The 23,448-nt window shown below is 38.8% G+C and overlaps 1 protein-coding gene across 9 annotated transcripts in view; it reads left to right on the top strand.

Annotated features, from left to right (window-relative positions):
* Positions 1 to 23,448, top strand: part of astn1 (astrotactin 1) — a 439,026-nt gene that overhangs the window by 181,458 nt on the left and 234,120 nt on the right. For all 9 annotated transcript variants that reach the window (XM_084912727.1, XM_084912726.1, XM_084912725.1 and 6 more), the window contains 2 exons: positions 1,807 to 1,944; positions 13,982 to 14,132. In XM_084912727.1, coding sequence (XP_084768853.1) covers positions 1,807 to 1,944; positions 13,982 to 14,132 — 289 coding nt within the window. The remainder of the gene's footprint in view (positions 1 to 1,806; positions 1,945 to 13,981; positions 14,133 to 23,448) is intronic.

The following is a 23,448-nucleotide window of genomic DNA, read 5'->3' as shown; positions in this document are numbered from 1 at the left end:
TCGAGTTCAGCCTAACCATGTAAATAAATAATACAACGTTTTTTTCTGCTTAATGGTAAAAAAAACAGCAAGAACCCAAATAAAAATATAAAGAATCACTTGACAATTCCAAAAATAACCACATAAGCTGTGTGTTAAGCTTTTAAACATTAGACAATAAACATGTCAGTAAAGACATATATAACTGGAATATTACTATTAAAAGTATAAAACCATGTTATTATCGCCTCATGTAGATGTCATGGTTTGCCAAGCGTGTAGATTAGAAAGGAGCCAAACGCAGACAATGGAGATGAATGTGGATGTTAACAGAGAATGAGCCTTTATTTATGGCTGAACAGATGTTACAAATAAACGGCAAGGAAAACTAGAAAAGAACAAACAAAACCTATACTGGGAAAACTAGCCTGAAGCCTGAGACACGGAGGGAATGACACACAGGAGAGATGCAGCAATGCAGACGATCCGACGACGAGCAAAGAGGGAAACGAGGAACAGGAGGGAGACACAGCGAGGGGAGCAAAAGTAGACACATAGCACAAAGACTATCGAAGTAAAACAGGAAATACGACATGTATGTACAGTCACAGAGACACAAGCTTAACACTAAGACATCACAGACATGGCAATAGAGCGAACATGGAGAGGTGGGGCCAGGACGCAGAGGCACAGACTGGACACTGAACAGAGGGAGCACAGAATCTAAACCTACGAACAAAACTCTTAAGAAGAATTAAACACCAGATAATAATAATCAAAACAGCACAACCAGAGAATCGGATCATAAACCATAATACAGAATAATACCAAAACCCCAGAAACTCAGAATGCTGGATCAAGCTGACCCAGAACCATGACTGTAGATCTTTAACTACTTGATTTTGTTCTTTGCTTGGAAATAACAGTGCATTCAAATTCACTATTGGTGTTTGTGCTGCTGAAGTTTCACATACTGTAAATATTTATCCCTCAGTTGTTGTAAAAGTCACATTTGCAGGACTAGAGGCCTAAAACCAAATAACACCTTACAAATACAATCATATGTGCAAAGTAAGGCTTGCACACCTTCGTAGACACAAATCAAAAAAGACATTGCAGTTGCCATTCATGAACTACCTAGTAATATGTTTAACTGTAGTAACCTTTCACCATTCAACACTTCACAGAAACAGGATTTCAACTGCTGTCAGTTCAAAACACTCTGATGACTTTTAGTCACAATTCAAAAAAAGTAGTATTCTCTACATTTGTTTTTTCTATGTAAAGAAACAGCATTTATGAGATCATCATCATATTATTATTACTGTTATTATTATTTACTTTTATTATTCTTAGGTATTTTGTCTCATATATATGATTAGACTGCTGTTTTGTTTTGCCAAAATTTGAAATAATGATGTCATTGTAAGTAGAACCTGTTACAGGGCAAAACCAACACGATGAACGCCGGCTAAACTCTGTTTTTGCTGACAAAATAAACCCATTTCAAAGGACACGCTGTGCTTGCTTGATAATTATCATAGGTGTAATGAAGAACACTAATCAGCTCTTCATCATTGCATCTGTTAATAGGCGGGATATATCTGGGAGCAAGTGAACATTTTGTTTCTTTGCAAACAGTTTCGCCTAGCAAAAGTCAGCAACTTCCAGCAGCCTCCCGCCAACTGGTTGGGTAATTTTCTAGCAGCTGGAAGTTGAAAGGGGCTGCCAACAGTCTCAAAGGCCTTAATGATCTATTTTCCCCTGAAAAGCCTAAACCTACAACCTTACCTTACACTCTCATCTACTTTTCTTGTCCTCTTGCAGATTCACGTACACCCTAGGAGAAGGGATGTGGCTGCCATTAAGTAAAAGCTTTGTCATCCCCCCCGCTGAGCTCGCCATCAACCCATCAGCCAAATGCAAGACAGACATGACAGTCATGGAGGATGCGGTAGATGTAAGGTGAGAGACATTTTCTGCACTGCCATTTTCTTCAGTGTTACTTTGGGAGTCATGACAGTCCAACTAAAGAAATAAAAGGAGTCATCGAGCAGTGAAGCAGGGTAGGATTTTGCTGACCACTGCACCAAGCTGAAAGTACCTGAAGGAGTTTCTTCTTAATGCTGCACTTGAAGGATTGCAAAGACTTTCTGTCGACTCTAGTAAAAACAGACTTTTATTATTATCTCTCATCAACTCTCTGACTTGTTTTGTATCCTCACGTAATCAGCATTTGTTTTTATTTTCATTGTTGTTGCTGTGAGTTTTAATCAGGCTTCTGAGGATTTTGCCGAGGTGGTCGTGATTCAGAGGGCAATGAAATTCTGCAGTCTAACACAAAAACATTTATGAATAAAGGAAAAAATGCCAAAGTTTAAAAAGAAAGAATTGCTTGGCAGTACAAAGCCACTGAGAGCATTTGAATTGTTAAATGGTTCATAAGTCCAAAGAAAATCTACTCTGTGTGCAGTGACTGTGGGCTGCAGAGAGAGCTGTAAATGAGCCAAAACAGTGCTGCAGAGTTAAACCGGGCTCAACTGATGACATGTATTACACAGTGGAAGCAATGCCCCTGAGCATTCTCTTTATGTCTAATGAGAAATGGACAGACATGCTACTTGGGGTTGGGGTTGGGGGTTAAATCGAGAACATACCCACCCAACCCATAAAAGGTGATTTTTAAGGTAGTGCTGAAGAATTTGTGTTATTTCGACAGTCACTGACACGGCAAGCTGGAAACATGTCTCACTGGCTTGTTATCTTGACCATCTACAACAACTGTGGATTAACAACCACAATGATCCTACTCTGGTCCAGATCACTGGAGATGTGTGCAGCAATGTAATCTGTCCGGGACACAAAGCAAAAACCTAATCATTGGATCCAGTATATGCTCTAGCTAGCTTTTAGCAAGTTAGCTAGTGGTGCAAATGAGCACAGACACATGAGCGTATCTGAAAGGTCTCTCTCTCAGACTGTGGTTTGTGTTTCACTTAAAAATCATATTAACTTCCAGACTGATGGAATAAGATGGATAAGAAAATATCTCATTGCTTATTTAAAATATGCTTTTATTTTGTGTGTAGTGTAGGTTGGGTACTGTTCTGTTCAAAAATGCTCACTGGCAAACAGATTTTCACTGGAGACATGGGACGGGTGTGTGCAGTCATTCTGTGCTTTTTATAGGCAACTTTGGGGTGGAGCTAAAGGTAACCATGCTCGGATCAGAGGTTTAGTCCAGAAAGAGTCTACATAACAAGGAAGCCACGTGTTTATAAAAACCAGAAGTTAGACTCCTATAATAAAATGAATATGGTGGAGCAGACTATTTCTGTTATAGTCTGTGTTTAATTAAAATAAATCCAACTATCAAATTTAAATTTTTCCGTATGCCTGAGCCTTCAGCGTTTATGTTTATGCTTCATTAACCAGCCAAAATATGAGGCTCTCTGTTCAAAACGTTCTCATCCCAAAACGTGACAAATCGTCGGTATGTTTCACTTTTGGGCACCCAACCCGTCTATATGTTATGCGTTCAGAAACATGAGAGTCTACGAATCTACGGCTGGAGTGTGTGTTACCACCGGGAGCGTCATTCTGTTGGATTCCATCCACAATCTGGAGCGTATCATAGGGACACAGAAGGTTACCTTTCGCATTACTATGAGACCCCTCAGGACGTGACAAATCGGCGGTATGTTACGCTAGGGCTGTGCGATATGACCAAAATCTCATATCCCGATATAAGAATTCTATCGTCCCAATAACGATATAAATCACAAAAATGTAACATTTTCTGTAAATTCTGTGAATCTCTGGCAGCTCGACTTGCGTGAAGTGTTTCCAGCTGGGCGTCGTGTAGCTGGAGTCGAGTGTTTTAACCGATGCATGAAACGATACATTTTTAGACATAAGTTGTAAAGGCCGCCGTTTTCTTTGTGAGTATTTATTACACGGCGTGCTGCGGGGAAAAGCCTGTTCTAACGTTTGAGTCTAAGGTTTATTTTTTAGCACCTGGCGGCTCTTTTTTGCTTCTCATCCATAAACACTCTGCATCTTTCACGTGATTCGGTTTATTTTGAAAAGTCTCAACAGGATCTTGAGCTTTATGGAACATAAACAAGCAGACATGCGATGGTGTTACCGTCGTTGTTGCTAACGACAACGCATAAAAACAGGCGCTTCTCCATCCGTAGTGTGGTTATATAAAATATAAGAGAAAGAGAGAACTTTAAGAAATGAATATAGCCACTACAGTGACCATCAAAACCATGAAAAATATTGCCATAAACAGTTTATTTTGCGACACCACGAAACAAACGATAGCGTGAAATGAAAATAGATGTTTTTATATCGTCATCCGATATATATCGTTATATCATCGTTATATCGAACAGCCCTATGTTACGCATTGGGAATGAGAATGCTCTACATGGAACTTTGATCAGTTATGTCCCATTTAATTACATTAGTTACTTAAATTAGTCAGGGGTATGCTCAAATATGACCAGTACAGGGCAGAATTTCACAGCATCTTTCAGTATCTAGTGAACTCTTTTGGTCATTTCTTTGTTTGATTTAGTTTTTTGGTGGATAAATAAGGAACCTGAGAAAAGTTTCCACCAGTGTCCTGAAGTTAGTGACCTTTGGTGCTCTGTTTTGTCCAGATAAAATTTATTGTGCATTTAATACCCCAACATAACACATTCTCTTCTCTGAAAATGAAAATGACTAAAACTTTTAAATGTTCAAAATAATTTCAGATTAATTGTCTGAGAGTCGTAATTGTGTGAAGAACAGAGCAGCACCGATTAGTCTGGTAATTTCAAACCAGTTAATGGCAACGAAAAATCTTTTCTGCTGGAACAATTGTTTTGTTTTTAATTATTTAACGTGTTTTCCAGAGAAAGAAAGAAAGTGAGAGACAGAAAGAGACTGTAGTACAAGCAGTGCTTGTCATAAGTGATATATTATGGATGAGCCCTTTAGATTCACACTTTACATTCCAAAACAAAAACACAGTGACCTTTTTGCACGTGTTTGGCAGCAAGCTTTGTAAATAATGCGAAAGTCAAAATATTTACTCTAAAAGATCCCTGGTCCTCTAAGACATATGACACAAAGACAAGAGTTTAGGTAATAATATAATTTTAATTCTTTTGGTGCACGGATAAAAAATATCCACACAAGACTGAATCAACAGTAATATCAACAGTATTACTGATCAGGTTTCTGTAAGATCATCTCTGTAGACCTCGAGCACTGCTGCTCACTTCTACTTGAAGGACAGACCAGTAATTAGTTTGATGCAGAACCGACTTTGCTTGTTGGTGGAAAGCTTTAAGATTCACCCAGATTAACAGTTAACATGATTTATTATGTTTGAGAAAAAATATGTCGGAACAGGATTAGTTTGTAGAGAAGAGCTCGGTCCACGTAGTCATTAGTGGGTATTGTCCTTTAGTGTCTGCTGAAACATTCAGTGTCAACAAGTTAGTGTGTAACAGTGTAAAGCTCTGCTCTGTTTTACTTATTTTCCCTGTGAATATTATACCAGGTAAAGTTCGACTCACCAGGTGATTATCAGCATTTTTGTGAAGCCTCATAAACACTGAGGGAGCTTTTTTTATATTTTAATCCCAAAGAGTTCAGAAATGTAAAGAAAAACTGATTAATTTCATTCATGAAAACACCTTCAGACATGTTTCTGTGTATCATAGTTATAGGGTACATTTGTTATTGATTGCATAAAATATCAACTCATTATTGATAAACAGGGCCAACTAGATTTCGGCATAAAATAAAATTGTGGCTGGATATGAAGGGTGTTCATCTAAGATGACGGGATTAATGGATTAGCCCTCAGGTGATTTAGTCATCTGATATACTGCTCTTAAATTAATGAGACATCCACGAAGGCAGCTGCCCACCTGATGACCCATGCTGAAAGAATGATGTGTCATCTGTGATCGCTGTCAAGCCACTTCCTAAAGGAAAAAAAATCACAAAGGTGTCAATCTGGAGTTAAAACAGAAGATGTCAGTAGATTTTATTCTGCGAGGACCATGAATGCCTGAACTGAATCGCTTTGCAGTTTAACAGCAGTTGTTTCAGTTACCTTCTGGATCAAAGTGGTTGAGCAGCAGGCTGAATGGCAGGAAGACAGATATAAATTGACACCCCTGGGCTACTCTACTGTCACTAAAAAGAATACAATGAAAAAGTTTGGCTTCTGCGTTCTATACATGTGAATGGAAAACCATAGATCTGTCAAACAGTAAGAGAATAACAACTTTAGATGACAGAAGACGATGTGACGGCCATTTATAACACAATCCTTACTTGCAAGAGTTGGTCTATAGTGCTCTTCGTCAAATGCAGTGTCATTTTTTAGCCTGAAATTGAATGACTTTGATCCAAAATACACAAAATTTAAAATATTTACCACATTTAAACATGTTTAACTGTGAAGCTCTACATGTAGATATTTTATGGGACAGTGGTGACAGAGTTGAAGGGACCCTTGACACTGTCACAAGAACAACATTTGTCAGATTCCCACTAAAGCAGGCAACAACCTGGGGGACACCAAGGTGTTCCCAAGACAACGGGCATATATAAACTCTCCAGGCTGCCATGGGCCACCCCTGGGGTCTCCCTCTGTGGTCCTGGTAGGACATGCCCAAAAGACCTCACTTGCCTGATGTGCCTGAATCGCTTGAATACCAATGGGGAAAGGCCATTTATTAAATCTGTCAGCCACTGAGGTTGATGAATTTTCACGCTTAGTGATTTCTTTTTTAAATAGAAGCAAAGTCATTTGACTTGGTTCATTATACTGATGTGGCTCTGAGAGGATTGTTGTGATTATTTATCAAATATTGTTTCAATGAATTTCACACTGAACAAGAAAAAGGATTAATTATCGGGAGAAAATATTTGGGTGTGTGTTGCAGGCATACAAAACCAATTTGATGAAAGCGACGTATAGACACATATGAATGTAAGACTCCAGCTGTGTGTGTTTTACTAACTAAAAGTGCTGCCTGAGCCACAGCTGGTTGAAAGGATTAGTTATCAGAACAGGAATGGAAGTGGACATATGTATATTTTTAGCTTGTTACTGACAGAAATGATGATATGATGTCTGAGTTCAGTGTTGTTTAGTGTTAGAGTTTATTGTCAGCGCTGGAAGCAGCATCTATATGGAGTGAGATGAAATGCAGAAATGTGGGGGACACAGTATTTCCTCCATTTCTTTGGCACTTTGAGAAGTACTTTCAGAAGTATTTTACACAGTTGTTTGTTTAAAAGGTTTTTTTAAATGCCTGAAAAATATGGATAAAGAGAAGAATAAGGTGCAGAGATGTAGGTATAGAGCCCAGAAATTCTGTCACCAGGTTGCTCTGAGTATTTTTCATTTAAAGCAATATTGTAGGAACCACCATTTCTCATCAAATTGGCTGCGGTAGCAGAAACTATGAGAAAGTTTTGTACACCGCTGAACACCTCTAAGGAATTATTTGTCACCAGCTCAGCAGTTATCTTTCTTCATTCAGCCACTCACATTTACAATTAATGTATTCATATTTAGCCTCTTTACGTCCCTTTGCTGTGTTTACATTCTTTAATTATATCTCACTCTTTAGCATTTCATTTTCATTTGGCAGTTTATTGCTGTGTAAATGTGTCATTTCTCTGTGATCCGATGAAGGCTCCTCTCAGCTTCTCCAGAGGCCAAGGGAACAATGTTAGCACCTTCTTGAACATGCTGTTGCACTCTTTTGAACTGTGTTCACACGTGTTTGATTATAAATTTGTCAATATGTCATGTTCACTGGCTGAGGGATGAGTCCCTACTGATTAGCTGGCGTCATAATTAAAATGACTTGGTGAAAAATCAGTAAGAATTTTGGAAATACTTTATTATTTATATGTGTTTGCATTGTTTTGAGATGTTATTCCTAAAAACGTATGTATTTCTATGTGCGTTGTATGAGAGCCAATCAGCTGTCATTGTAATTGTCATTGTATCAATGATATTAGGAAGTCATATTCAGAAAGACGCTATATTTTTCCTTTCATTTGTTGATGGTGAGTTTCACCTCCCTGTCTGAACAAAAATAAGTCCGCTGCAGGGTATAACTTGGCATGTAATCACACATTTACTTATAACCGTTTCATTCATGTTAATGGTTCCAATAATTGAGGCTTACATTCAGTTTATATTTCAAAAGCAGGCAGCTGTCTCTATAAATATATGACATGTCCTTGTTCAACATTACCAGTGTGACTTTTTTGGTTTTTTAATCCAGTGTGTTTGTTACATAACACAGAACTACTTCAGCAGAAGCTCTTAATAAAATCGGGATAATTAACTGTATTTTAACCTGTTTGTTTTGCTTTTCTGGTGAGAATTTTAGTTTTTAAGTTAAACAAGGTAAGTCATTCCAATGACTCAATAAAGCGATGGTGTACTGACTGTAACATCACTTAGGTCAGATTACCGTTTTAATTGTCGGTCGTCTGTCGTTCTAATTAGATAAGTGTGTTTGGATCCATTGTCAGTGCCAATTAAAAGATTATAATCTGATCTGAATCTGGAAAACTGTAATCCAACAGAAAAGCTGAAACTTTGAGGACTTCCTTCCCATCAAACACCACCTTGTTTTACAGAGAGAGATCTAGTGATCGTATTGTTCCATGTTTAATGCCTGGAGGGGATGACTCCTTTTTAATGTTGAGCACCAGAAACATTGCACATGGGATGTAATGAAACATGTAAAAGAGTTTAGGGATAGTCATGAGTCTTATAAGTGTGTCATTTGATGTGTTAGTTTTTGAGACCTCTACATCATCATTTTATTCCCCGATGAAAAACCTAAACCAGCTGCATGTTTCGTTAATTAATTGAGAATTTTTCTTTAAAATAATCTTTGCATGAAAGCTCAAAGCATGGTCCACTGTTGTACAACAAAATTGTGTAATACTGAAACCGTTTCCTGAAATAAAAAAGCCTTTAACATTTCTCCTGTGCTATCCTCACCCTAAATTCAGTTTGGCAGACATAGTTGGGCGAAAGCATTTCAGATAGTTGTAATCAGATCATTTTTTCTTGAATCTAACCCTTTGGCTTTCCCAAATGTTTGTCCTGTCTGCATTAAGTTGGTTTTGATATCCAAACGCCCAAATATTTCCTCCCAAATGGACATTATGATGATCATTCTTTCCTGCGCTTTGATACTTTGGGATATAATGAATGTTGTAGTAGCCTCAAAGACTCACCAACAAGGCTTTGAACCTTTTTTTCTTCTCTTGTGGGATGTTTAATGGTAAACACAGTAGTGTCACCCACAGTTTTTGGGTGTGATTTAACTTTAATTAGGGTTCTAAAATATTCTAGCATTCGAACTTGCAGTTAGTTTCATCATCTGCTGAAGCTCTCTTCAATAGGTTCCCTCTGAATAAATGACAATAAAGCAGTGGGCAATTATAATGGAAAAATTGGTTTGTAATATAACATTAAGTTGAGTGTGAAAGGGAAGGAAACTCGCTTCCTTTTCTACCAGGGAATTCAGAGGGGAGTTAGGGAAGTTGAAAACTAAATATTTCTTTTAGTTCCACAGAAGTCATCAATTTCCCTGCTAAGCCAAGGTTCATGGCAAGGCTATTACACCAGTTCTTCTTTATCACCAGCAGCACTATTCCTCTGAAAAAATAGCTACTGATTTAGATTCTGTGAGGAAAAGCAGCAGTGCACTCTGCTTTGTTCTTCATCCTCAACCATCTCAAGTAGTTACACTTGTGCCCCTCTACTGGATGATCTGCTCATTGACCTTGCAAGAGGTTTACGGGCAAAAATAATAAATAAAGAAATAAATCGTAGTTACTCTAAGTGAGTGCTCTGAGCAAGGTTAAAGCAATGAATTCATGGTGTGTCTTATCTCACAAGTCTGCTATTTTGCATAACAACTGTGCTGTAAAAACTCATTGCTTTTCTCATGATGATTACACAGAATGAATTAAACATGCAGGTGTTTGTAATTCATGAAAGAAGATACCTCTTTATGAGAAAAATGAGAGCCGAGTGTCAGAACATGTCTCGCAAAGCAGACTGTTGAAGCACTGCTCTGACAGTTCCTCATTTTCCTGCCAGACTGAAATATGATCTAAAGAAATGTGATAACCTAATCAGTTATAATGAGAGTGAATGGAACATTCCTGACATCGAGGCATCGCTAATTGGATGTTGAAGTATTAGTTTGTTTGAAGCTAGCATTTCGTATACTTTTTAAAACAGTATTGATTCTTCAGAAGGATATTATAATAAATCCTTTAATTAAACAAACAGTCTCACTAAGATTGGGAACAATGTCCAAACAAAGCAAAGAAAAATACAGACAGGCACATTATACAGTACATGTTCAATAATCAGAGGTGGTAAAAGTACAGACATTTTTTAATTAAGTAGAAGTACAAATACCTGTTTTAAAAAATACTCCAAGTGAAGTTGAAGTACTAAATCTACTTCTTTATTCAAGTAAAAGTAAAAAGTACAGGCTTAGTTTTGTATCACAGTATGAAATTACATAATTTATCAAAACACATCATGTGGAAATTCAGTATGTGATTATAAATGACAACAGTAGAAGTAAGCTTTAAATTTGCAGTTTATCGAGCGTCACTGAGCGTCTTTTAATCTAACCTCTCTTCTTCCTTCTGTCCTCTCTGCCTCACGTCTTTCTCCATCTCTGAGTAAAGTTCTCACTGTGTCCAGCAGCTGGACCTTCAGCCGGCCACACATGGCGCAAAAATAGTTTGTGTGCTGATGTTTGTTGGGCGAATAGAAACGTTGCATTTCTATATACCTGCCAATTTAAAAAGTGTCACTCTGTTTTAAACTCACTCCTTTTCAGTAGCAATAGCTAGATGCTGAAGTACCGCGACACATGCACTCCTACTGTAACCTCCGAGTAGAAACGCGAGAAACCTAAAGTAACGAGCCTGTTTTAAAAATGCCATTATCCACTGAATCATATACTTTTGATAGGTCTATGAAAAGTACAGTGCATTACTGGTAATTATGGAGAGCTGCAGTAATATAATTAAGCATATATGCTACAGCTCTGCTGGGGAAAGATCTAAATCCTGACTGCTCTGGTTGTAAAATGTTATTTGATCCCAAATACAGTTTTAGATAATAATTTATTAGGGATTTTTGCTAGGTAAGGCCATTTTAAGAGGGATGGTAATTATTTAAGTCACTAGGATCGCCACCTCTGTGGAAGGGAACGCTAGATTAGATCGTCCTCACCCTAAAAAAATGTCCGGTTGTCTGTAGATTTCCTTACAGCTTATCGATGTGGAATATTTGGTGCAGAACAAGCTGCCAGTCATATAAAAGATTGCTGACAGATCATTGACAGATGACATACCTATGGTGGGATGCCTGGGGAATGGAAGTGTACTGGTACTGATTTTCCAGAACAAGGCTGATATGCACAGTTGTAGTAACTAGAGAGGAATAAGTGAGCCACACCATGAGGCTGTGGGAAAGAGATGAAGCTGGGTTAAGAAGCAGGAGTATGGCTTCATGCTGAGGAAGAGGAGCTTTGCTGGAGAAGTACAGAGAAGGTCAGAAGTTACACTGTGTCTTTGTGGAGCCAGAGACAGCATATGATAAGGTGCCAAGAGAGGAACTGTAGGACTGCATGAGGAAGTGAGGAGGAGCGATGAAGTATGTGAGGGTGGAGGACAATAACACAGCGATGAGGGGTGTGGTATGAGAGACAAAGGTTTCAAGCTGGCTGTTACATCAGGGATCAGCTCTGAACCACACTGCAAAAAAAAAATCCTAAAGAAACAGTAATATCCCGGCAGCTGGGGCGCCAAAATAATACCAGAAAATAACAGAAAATAACTTTCTCATGAAAATACAGTTATTTTCAGTGATGACAATACAGTTTCTTGCCCTACTTTTACATGGGATTTTGCCTTTTTTCAAGTGCTTAAAATTAGGAACATTTTAATGTGATTAAACAATGAAATTACCTATAAACAAGGTCAATGAATGCGGCAATATGAATAAAAATACTTAAATGTACAGAAATATACAGTTAGTTTAAATAATAATGGATTGCATTCATGCAGCGCTCTTTGAGACCCTCAAAGCGCTTTACTATTCCACTTTATAATTCCCCTCTGGCCATCACCAGTAGGTGAAGTGTCTTGCCCAAGGACACAACGACTGAGAGTGTCCGAGCCGGGGCTCGAACCGGCAACCTTCTGATTACAAGGCGAACTGCCAACTCTTGAGCCACGATCGCCCTAAATAACAATAATAATTATTATTATTTGATGTAAAAAAAAGTTTATAAGAATCATTTTCTATATTTTTCCATAGCATTACATTTGAATTTAACAGTTCAATCTTTCAAATAGAGTAGTAGAGAGTAGTGAAGAAGAGAGTGCAGACAGGGTGGAGTAGGTGAGATGAGGGTCAGGGGTGATTTATGACAGAACAAACAGATTTACAGCAAAGGATGCTGAATGCTTGCTATCATGTATGACTTGGGGAAGGTGGTGGTTATAACAAAAAACTGGAGGTGGAGATGCAGAGGGTCAGTGTGATGGAAGACGATGCTGGGGAAAGGGTGAGAAGGAGGCAACCCATAAAGGGAGCAGCCAGAAGAAGAAGATGGATGGTTATTGCAGCATGGTTAGTGATGAGAGCTCTGGCAATGACAAAGGTACTATATAACAGAGTTTTATTATTTAAAACAAAGTTCGGTTAAAAAAAATCCTGATTAAAATCTTTAAATTCCTTTCCTTTATGAAATATTGTTGCTCTGGTCTTTCTTACACATTTTGTTGGGCAGTAGCTCCTCATATCTTGAGGAAAAATTGGAGTAGTATTCAATTCAATTCAATGTTATTTGTACAGCACCAAATCACAACAACAGTTGCCTCAAGGTGCTTTATATTGTAAGGTAGCCTACCCTAACCCAGGCTCCGGGAGGGGCGGGGCCATCTGCTGCGACCGGTTGGCGTGAGAGAAGGAAGACAGGATAAAGACATGCTGTGGAAGAGATCCAAAGATTAACAACAAGTATGATTCAAGGCAGAGAGGCCTATTAAACATATTCAGTCAATGCATCATGGGAATCCCTCAGCAGTCCAGTTACGCTATCGCAGCATAACTACGGGAGGATTCAGGGTCACCTGGTCCAGCCCTAACTATATGCTTTAGCAAAAAGGAAAGTTTGAAGCCTAATCTTAAAAGCAGAGATAGTGTCTGTCTCCTGAATCCAAACTGGAAGCTGGTTCCACAGAAGAGGGGCCTGAAAACTGAAGGCTCTGCCTCCCATTCTACTTTTAAATACTCTAGGAACAACAAGTAGGCCTGCAGAGCGAGAGCGAAGTGCTCTAATAGGGTGATATGGTACTACAAGGTCATTAAGATAAGAGTAGTAGAAACTTAAATGCAATATTTCTTTAAAAGTTAGGCATAGTAGGTTTGTACTGTTTAGTCATGTTGGACTAGAGCTCAGTTGCTCAATTGATGCAAAGTTCGTGTAGTGCATCCAAGCTGTCAGAGAACCAGTCTAAGTTTAAGTCACGCAAAAACCAACCTCAGAGATAAGATGTGATGAAATTCATTTGGCAGCTGTTTCCAGGAAGTCAGTGTCCTAGAAAAGTGGCAGTTTGGCATTGCTATAAATTCAGTTCAGTCCTGAGCCAAAGTAACTTTATACATGTGTATGAAAGTAACTTTACCATTCATTAAAGAAAGTTAATTTAGAGTTGTAAAAACACAGAACAGACAGCAGACAACCCAGTAAAGGTTGTGTCAGGAAATGCATCCAGTATAAAAAATTTCACTTTCAGGGGGAGGAGAAAGAAAAAAGAAAAATGTAGTCATGAAATATACTTTTTGAAAGCCCCACAGATACACCTGGCTGAAAGTAATTACTTTTGTGTATTACTTTTGTATTTGCAGAGAGGAGTTGATGATCAGTTCATCGTTTGACTCTTTGGAGGTTCTCCTGGACTCTTTTGGACCTGTCAGAGACTGCACCAAAGACAACGGTGGCTGCAGTCGCAATTTCCGCTGTATATCAGACCGCAAGCTTGATTCCACTGGATGTGTGGTGAGTCCTTTTTTTCTGTTATAAAACTGCCTGCAGTACCTCAGGTTTTGCTGAAAATCAAATCAAAAGTATTACTGGGCACCATACAGCCTTCATTTAACTTTTTATGACTGATATGAGAGCATAGTTAGTATGGTCAGCAGATCCAAACAGTCGGGCTTTTTCGACTTGTGGTCACCTGGGATTTTTTTACTAGTTAATATTCCAACTTAACTTTTTGTGTGTAGTCTAAGTATAAACACAACTGCATGCCACAATGACCCACAAGGACAAATTGCAGATCGGCAGTCTCAGCAGATTGGTACTCTCTAATGCTTCTGAGTAGACACTTTGACTTTGTCTCTTGTCTCATATGCCTCTTAGCCTGACAACACATTCATTAACTCCAGGTGGTGCTTAGCAACCAGGAAATGTAGCAGCCAGGTTTGTTTTGTTCTCCATCTGTTGGGGGTTTCAGCAATAGCATTCTTGTTATTTGCAGAATCTTAGCACCGGCTGCTAGTGTTTTGCTTCTGCTAAATCCCCCACTTCTATTGATAAGCTGTCAGGCACCATCCATCTTAACAATTTAATTTCTTTTCAAGTACTTTGATACACTTGAGTAGAGCCTTTGAGGTGGGTTTGGAAGATGCTATTTATGCAATCCAGTATTCTTCTTGCCTGTAATGCATCTCAACGAGAGGCAGAAGAGTTTGTGAGAGTTTTTTAAATGGGAAAATGCTTTTTATATAGAGGCAAGCATTTCCAGCCAATTATATACAGTATGCATGATAAACAGTTGCTCAGACAAGTAAATATTATTCAGGCATTATGGAAAACACATGCAGAAGTACATTTATTGACTTTCCTCATTTGGTTTAAATCATTAAGTTTGAGACTGCAGGCTAAAATTGCACGAGCTTCAAAAATGTGGAAGGAATATCGAAACCAGATCAATCAGTCTGTCTCAGGAGCTAATATATCTTATCCATAATGTTATTGTCTATTAGTCTCTTTTTAAGCTGAGAAATGTGCTATTTAAAATGTTAATTCAGTTAAAGTGGAGGAGTTCAAGTGTCTTGGGGTTTTGTTTATGAATGAGGGGAAAAGACGAGTGGGAATTTTATCAGATGGATCGGTGGAACATCTGCAGTGTTCTGGGGGTCGTATCCGTCTGAGTGTAAGCAAAGGTTTTGATTTTCTGGTCAATCTGCATTCTTACTGCACCTATGGCCACAAGCTGTGGGTAGCGAATGAAAGAATGGGATACTAGTCATGGAAATGAGCGTCCTCCGAAGGGTCTCTGGGCTCTCCTTTAGACGTCGAATGAGGATGGCTGAGCTTAGAGCCACTAGTCCACATATAAAGGAGCCAGTTGGAATGACTTCTCCTGCACGCCTCTGAAATTAGGTGTTCCCGGGCATGGTCAGCTGTGCCTTGCTGCAAGCACAGGACACATTAGTGCACATCATAGTTCAATGCGTAATGCACTGTAAGCAATATACCCTGATTTTTTTTTTTTTGTTGTTGTTGGAAGACCCTTTTAGCTGTCATACTTTCTAGCCCTGAATGAGTGCAACTAAATATTTGCCACTGCTTGCACTGAGGTTCCATTAGCATAAATGCTAATATTGAGGACGGTCAGCTAAACAAAACAACCTTCCTGTTCTACACTGGAAACAAAACTTAAAAGTGTGTTGATTTTTTTTTAAATGTTTATTCAAACATTTTTTACTTTGTGACGTTGTTCAAGCTTATTTAGCTGGAGAAATCTGTCACACGTAAAGTATTTATTGTATGTATTGTGCACTGCAACACTGTGAAAGAAGACCTGTAAGTAGCACCAGCATTGCACTGAAATGTAAGAAAGGGAGATATCTAATTTCCATCATGCACCAAGAGATGACTGAATGGATATTTTGGGTCAGAGCTTTGAAGTCATGTGGGTATTTTATTATGTGTTGTGTAGATAAGATTTTTTTCATGCTGGTCTCTCATGTGGGAAAGCACAAAAAGGAATATCAATATTTGGTTGTGACAACCTTCCTTTAGACATTACCGGATGATTTTAAACTAAAACTCGTGTTCTAGAAGACTGCTTTATGTTGCAGTGTGTTACAAATCCTTGACAAAAGCATCAGGAAAAAACCCAAATTTCTTCTTGATGAAATTAGTGTCAGGTGGATCCAAAGAAAAACTCTTAAAATATTCGTTTCCATGGAACTCCTTTTTCAAGTCTATTAATTATTTACCGTTCTCTGTATTTTCATCCCTGTGAGGATGTTCTACTGTAAATTTCTTTTAGAACTGAAAAAAGAACATAGATGTACTTGCAATGCATAATATGCACTGTGACACTGGTCTATAATTGTTCCTTTTTTCCATATATAAAATGTTCATTCCACAAAAAAAAGATATCCATCAATAGATCATAACCCATCAAATTTATAGTGCAACATTACTGCCCTATTCAGTGTGCTGCAACAAGAGCCTGCTAGCTAGATGTGACTGATAGACACGTATGTAGAGAACTGTAGTTAGACCAAAGATAAATAATCACTGCAGGGCTGAAAGATTGACAGGTGGGATGTTGTGTTAGTAATTTATTAAAATGCATTATCTGTTCAATCTGTTTTCACACCCTTTTTCCTGTCTAATTAATACTAATACCACCTGTTTTCCAACATTTCCTTTCTAATGTTTGCATAAGCCAGACCTTCCCAAAGTGTGGGGCCCGCCCCCTAAGGGGGGTGCAGAGCCATTGCAGGGGGGCGTGGGATGAAAAGGGGGGAAAAGAAAACAAAACGCTTGGACACTGCTAGCATGGGCGCCCACACAAACGCAAAGCAGGAGATGAAGCATCGCTGAATATGTTTCCAAACCAACTTCATTCCAAGCCAAAGACTAGAAAATATGGTGAAGCATATCTGCCCTTTGGTTTCACCTGCACAAGTGCCGAGGTAGGTCTCCCTGCAGGATTGGCTTTCCCTTCGTCGGGAGCAGCGCTGGGCTCTTCAAATCACGGACAAACAGTATCCCACATTCTTGATTTTTAGTTCACAAACACATCTCATAATGACTAACTACTCCTGACATTTTGGAGATGTAAAACTTTTTTCTTGTAAAACAAAGGGGGGCCCAGCAAAAAAAGTTTGGGAACCACTGGCATAAGCTCTCAGGAGGAATGTTGGAATGTTGGCAGTTGGTATCTCTTCTACTTTAGCTGCTTCACTCTGCAGTCTTTGATCTCTTATGCTTTAAAGGTAGCTTATAATAAGTGTTTCTTATTCCTTTTGAATGACACATGCCGTCATTGTCCCATTTTTTTTAACAACCACCTATTGTTATCTTTACAAGCAAAGCCACTGATATTCCGATACAGTATACCGCACATTCCTCTCCTGTCCATCACCATACAGGACCTCTGTCAGCTCCCATTGCATATATTACTGTGATTTTTAGTAGTTGTCTTGTGACTGCTGAGCTAATAAACAAGCCTTTCATCTGTCTAATGAGGGTGGTAAACTGGCTGGGCCCTAGCGTTCTGATTCCACATTAATCAATTAACACCTTGTCTCAGTCCACACTGCCAGAAGCTGCCCTGTGTGCATTTAATATCTTTCCTTTCGAGAGAGTCAAGTGATGCTGGCGGTCTGTGCTGACTGACCTCCTCCATCTAGCTGATATATTGCTCTCCTGAGGAGAGGCAGCATGCGGCACCTGTGGAAGTGAGAGCGTAATAATCACAAGATGATTGTGAGATTAATTAGCTTCTTCTTGTCACTTGTCTCCTCTGCAAAATGTTGGAAAACAAGGATGTTGTTGACAGAACAGATTGCCACCAAGATGGAATGACTAGAATAGCTGGGCACCATCCAAACAGCCCGTGTAGTGAGTGTTTGTAGCTTGATACATAAACCTGCAGTACACAGGACATGCCAGTCATTACTGCTGCTTACTTCTGTGTGTTTTGGTGTAGAGCTACTTTATAGAACCACCTTAGGCGTTTTGTGCACACGGTATAAGACAAGACTTAACTGGGACTGTTTGTGGTGTGTGACCAGGACAATGTTTATATCGGGGATGTAAAGAGAGTATGGAAAACAAAACGGTCATCAGCACTGACTATGAATCACATCTACAGACAGAGCTTCATAAAGTTCTGTCTTTAGACTAACAGCCAAAACTTCGTAGCTCTAACTTTTATATATTTTCTCAATACAAGTACAGAAAATGTGGGTAAAGTGTGTAGTAGTTTAATAAGACTGACACGTGTGAATAATTATAAAAGAACAGAAAATTAGAAAAGAAATAACAAATAAAACCCTCAAATGTATCAAACTGTACTAATTTATAAAACTAGATACTAAAAAAGTAAACTGAAGTAACAATAGTTTCAAATTATTTTAGCAAATCCTTTGTCAAATACTCCAGGATTGTGGTATCTATAAAATCAATATGCTGATTATTTATTGTTTATATTATAACAGTCCAGATTTTTAATGTTCAACAGACAACATGCTTATGAAGTAAAGAAGATGTTGTGTACAAAGTAGAAACAAGCAGATCAATCAGATATTGTTTTTAGTGACTGTAGGTTGTGATGTAACTTATGTTGCATCCATCCATCGTAAGTGTTCTCTGTGGAGGGCATGTTCTTCCACCATCTAACTATATCCCCAGTTAAAGCAACAGAACTCTACAGGAACAGAGGAAATGACTTCCTCCTTGTCACATGATGCTTTGGCAGAATTTCTTTCAGTCACACAGCTTCCATGGCCTCACTGAACTCCTCCCACATCTGAGATTTTATTTCAGCTACTGCCAGCGCTGTGTATGTTTGGCCTCCTGATACCTGTCAACTACCTTCAGAGTCCCAGAAGCCACACGCATTTATTACTGTAAAGATAAACAATGGCAGTAGCTAGACCAGTGTTTCGACACACCACCAAACAAAAATGTCACCAAAAAGAATAATGTCACAACAATGTGATTGGTCACTTGCAATGTTGATCCTGGAACAACATTTACTATGTTGTTCCAGGAACAACACCAACACGACAATATCAGATCATCCAGAAACTACAGTCTATAAGGCCAAACAGTTCTACAGACATGCGCTCACCGCAGCACAAATCACCTCTAAAAAGGCTTCATGTGACAAAAACTAACCCCCTTTGCTCCTCTTCATTAAATCTGGCCAGCCTCAGACTATATACTTGAAACTCATCCAAAATATGTACAGTAAACTGTACAAAATATGTACAATACCGCATAAGCCAACAAATACACGGCGTGCAGCCAGGTGCCTTTTAATAACATTTCTGAATGGCACCATACTGTATGGAACTGGCTAAAGTACTTCTTCTCTCCTGTATTGGTGTTATTCCCCTTAGGCAGCAAAAAACAATCTTGACTCAGATCACATTTTGGGACACTAAGCAGTGCTGAGTGGAGTCAATACCTGGCAGAGATGTAGGTAGACCTCAGCCCTGAGGAGGAATAGGAGCACATTAGATTGTCACTTCTGATGTTTTCTCTCCTCGGGTCACTGGACTTCTGTGTTTATGTGTTTGAAATTAGAAGTTTAATAAAAGGAAGCGCTCAGTATTAACTTTATTTGAAAATAATACATTATTAGTTAGATGAAGATGAAGGTGGAAAGATTAATGGCACAAACATAAATGAATCTACTGTCGCATTAATAATAATAAAAAAATATAATCGTAATAGTAGAAATACACATCCCGAACCAGAATCACAAGTTGAATGTGACAGTTTTAATATGATGTAAAAGATGAGGTAGTTCCTCTGCTCATAACAATCAGAAACCCTACGTGATTTAGATTTGGAAAAACTCTCCTTCAGGTTTAAAGATCACTTGAAACAGATCACTGTGTCCTGTTCTGTTCCTGACCAAACATCACCTCCTGAATCAAACCATCTCATTTTGGTGTCTAGGTTTATAACTCCCGAGACCACACAGCAGTTTTTAAGGAGTGAGCCTGCGCTGTCAGGTCAGAAGCATGACGCCTGCCATGTTTGTTATCTTTTACAATATTCACAAAGGTGCAGACCATGAATTTGTCACTCAGACTCAGGGTGGAGCCGTGATGTAATATTTTAACGTGCTGATGGAGAACATTTCATATAATCCACTTGAAGTGGTACATGTCTTTGGAAGATGTCATGTACAATCTTCCAGTCCAAATGTAACTCCCACCCTGTTCATCAGCCAGACTAAGCTCTCTATGTCTCTTGTCCCAAATGAAATCAAGTGTGAAGACTTAGTGATTTGACACAGTGGACGAGATCCAACTTGCATCGCAGATGCATAAGTGCAGTTGGTAGGAGCAGGGCTTTCACGAAGCAGCAAAAATGGGACATGTCCTCGTCATTCTTCATAATGCTTTCTTCATCGGTGTCACGGCTTGATGTAGTTCTCTCTCGCTGCAGACGGAGGTGTTCCTAAGCACTAAAAATAATTATGCCAGTATTAGCATATAGTCTTTTTCTTCTAGTCAGTATAAATGTCTGTGGATACTGGTGTATTGGATCCTTTTGATTAAAGAACCCTTCACAATCATTTTATCCCAGATTCTGCAGTGTTGTGCCAGAACCCTATGGCAGTTAAATCAGTCAAAGTTTTGGTATCAAAGAACAGGACCCCACATAGCAGACAGGTCTAGCCCAGATCTGGTGTCAACCCGGCACTGCTGGCTGACTTCTGGCATGGTAAGTGGTATGTCATCCAGATATGGGCCAAAAAAATCCTTAAATCCTTAAATAATCCTTCTCTGTTCAAAAGTAATACACATGCGGTTTCCCTTTTGTGAGCAATTTGGACCAAAGTAACAAGGCTCTTTTTTGATAAAGAAAGTTTTTTTTCCTCTAATTTACCAAACGAGAAGCTCACATTCGCCTTCTCCAAGTCGATAAAGTTTAGCAAAGAGATTACTTGTTTTAATATACTTTGTGGATATCTGTTCACTACGATTCGTTACAGATTGTAAGATCATTACATTTCTGAATGGAAAATGGCAGTTTTAGAATTACCGACAGTGCTGACAGTTCCAGCAATCAAAAAAGGAGAGCATCCATGGTCAGGAAACATGATCTTTCCTTTATAGACAGGTCTATCGTTGCAGTGCCCCCACTTGACCTGAGTCTTCATCCATATTGTGTTTTTTGCACTTTGCTGTGAAGGAGGTGAGAGGGGTTACTAGAAGGCCAAGGTTCCTGCACTAAGCTTCCTCACCATTACATCCAAAGGAGACTGGAATGAGGAGCCTAGTGCTCTGTGATAAGCTGACCTTTGACTCACAGTGTTAATCTAATCACATGCTATAATAAAACCCTCTCCAGACAATTTTCTCTGCTAAGAAACATGAAAGGAAAGTGAAATGTTGGAATAATGTTTTAGGGTAAGAAAATGTGATGTCTTTAACAGACTATTAATGAAATGATAAGTTACTCTGCGAACATTCCTGTGGGCTTTCTTCTCTCTCTCTCTCTGCTGTAAAGTTTTTGGCAAATACATCATCCCAGTTCTCTGTTTGATGTATCAGTCAATGTGCATTTTAATTCTCTAACTGGCCTTTTGATTAAGATATTTAAGGTTTCATGACCTTAATATACGTGGTTATACAAATAAGTGCCAAGGTAATATTTCCCAATATACAGTACAGCAGTATGAAAAACCATAATGTCATACTACAAATGAAGAGGAATAATAAGAAGAAGAAAATGCAAACAAGTAAAACAAAGGTTAACACGTCATCTTTTCAATTCAATTTCATAAACATCGCAGAAAGAAGCTTTTTTATACCTTATATGTGCTAAGTTTCAGCTAATGCATGCACAGTTGTTTAGGAAACTGTATTCATAAACTGTGTGGGTACAATGCACAGACACATATTAAAGATGTTCATCGGCCTGATGAAGCAGTAACTCTTGTCTCTAAACTAGTGACCTTTCGGTGCACTCAGTTGGAAACAAATTGTGGGTACTGTTTTGTTGATCATCTACCACCACATGAAGTGGCTGGGTAATGAGCTTAAAGGATCTAGCAATTGTCCAGGATGTGTAAAATTAGGTTTTACACATCCTGCGTAATTTTTTAAAGGGAAAATGTTATTTTCTCTTTATCTCTTAAACAGCTACTTACTTGTTTATATTGAGTAAAACACCATAAATGCCTTGAGAGACACAAAATATGAAAACTGCAAAAAAAAAAAACCTGAAGGATTTCTTGAAAAGTATTTCTTGGTAATTGGGGATTGGGTGGACATTAAGATGCATAACCACTATGTGTGGTTATTTTACATTTTACCAGGTCAAGTTAGTAAGTAACTTAGATCATTTGAAGTATGTGTGAATAGAACATTGTCAAAGGTAGGGATGGGTATCGTTTAGGTTTTATCCGATACCGGTGCCAAACCGGTACTTTTGAAACGGTGCCGGTGCTTAAACGGTGCTCAAACCGGTGCTTAAAGAATGGAGAACACAAAATTGGTCCAAAAACCTCTCATGTTCAGCTGTTTTTTTGTAAAAAGATAACAATGTTAGCCTTTTCTGCAGCTATGGGGCATATATGGTATCACTCTTGGCTGGAAGCAGTGCTTAAACAATGGAAAAAACACAAACTTTGTCCAAAAACCTCTCATGTTTAACTGTTTTCCACTTTTTCTTTGGTCATTTTAGCCTTTTTGGCCAGGGTGAAGGGAGCATCTGCCATCAAACAAGAAGACAGCCGCATGTAGCTATGATGATGTTTGCTAGTTCACCTTACATGCATTAATGTAATAACGTGGTTAGCCTACTCAACGTAAATTACACACGGACATTAAGCTACTCACGCAGAGAAGAACGGCTGCTGCTGCCATCAAATACGGTGCATTTCTCGGCTTTTAAAAAAAACGCTATGCATCGCCAGGTGTTTCATCAGATTCGAGGTGTTAGCTACTTTGCACAGTATCACCTTAAAGCACTTGTTGCAGGCTGCTGAGTTTGCATCTTTTGCTGTGAAGTACAGCCAGACTTTTGACCGCTTCGCCTTGGGCATTTTTAATCTGTTGCTCTGCTCTAAAAGAACGTACGTACCTGGACCCGCCTACTATCCTCGGAAACGTAAAATGATTGGCTAGAATCTAAAGTGTATCACAGCTCAGGAAAAAAAAGCACCGAAATAAAGCACCGAAATGTGCGCTGCTTTTCGGTCTGGTTACTACCGTTTATGTCAGAACCGGTGCCATCATGGCACCGGATACCGGTACCCATCCCTAGTCAAAGGACTTCTGTGTAATCTGGTGAAAAATAAAGTGCATCATTAGTTACA

This window comes from Perissodus microlepis, chromosome 18 (assembly GCF_051167445.1).
Source record: "Perissodus microlepis isolate ML-2025 ecotype Zambia chromosome 18, ASM5116744v1, whole genome shotgun sequence".
NCBI lineage: Eukaryota > Metazoa > Chordata > Actinopteri > Cichliformes > Cichlidae > Perissodus > Perissodus microlepis.
This window is presented reverse-complemented; position numbering and strand designations above follow the sequence as displayed.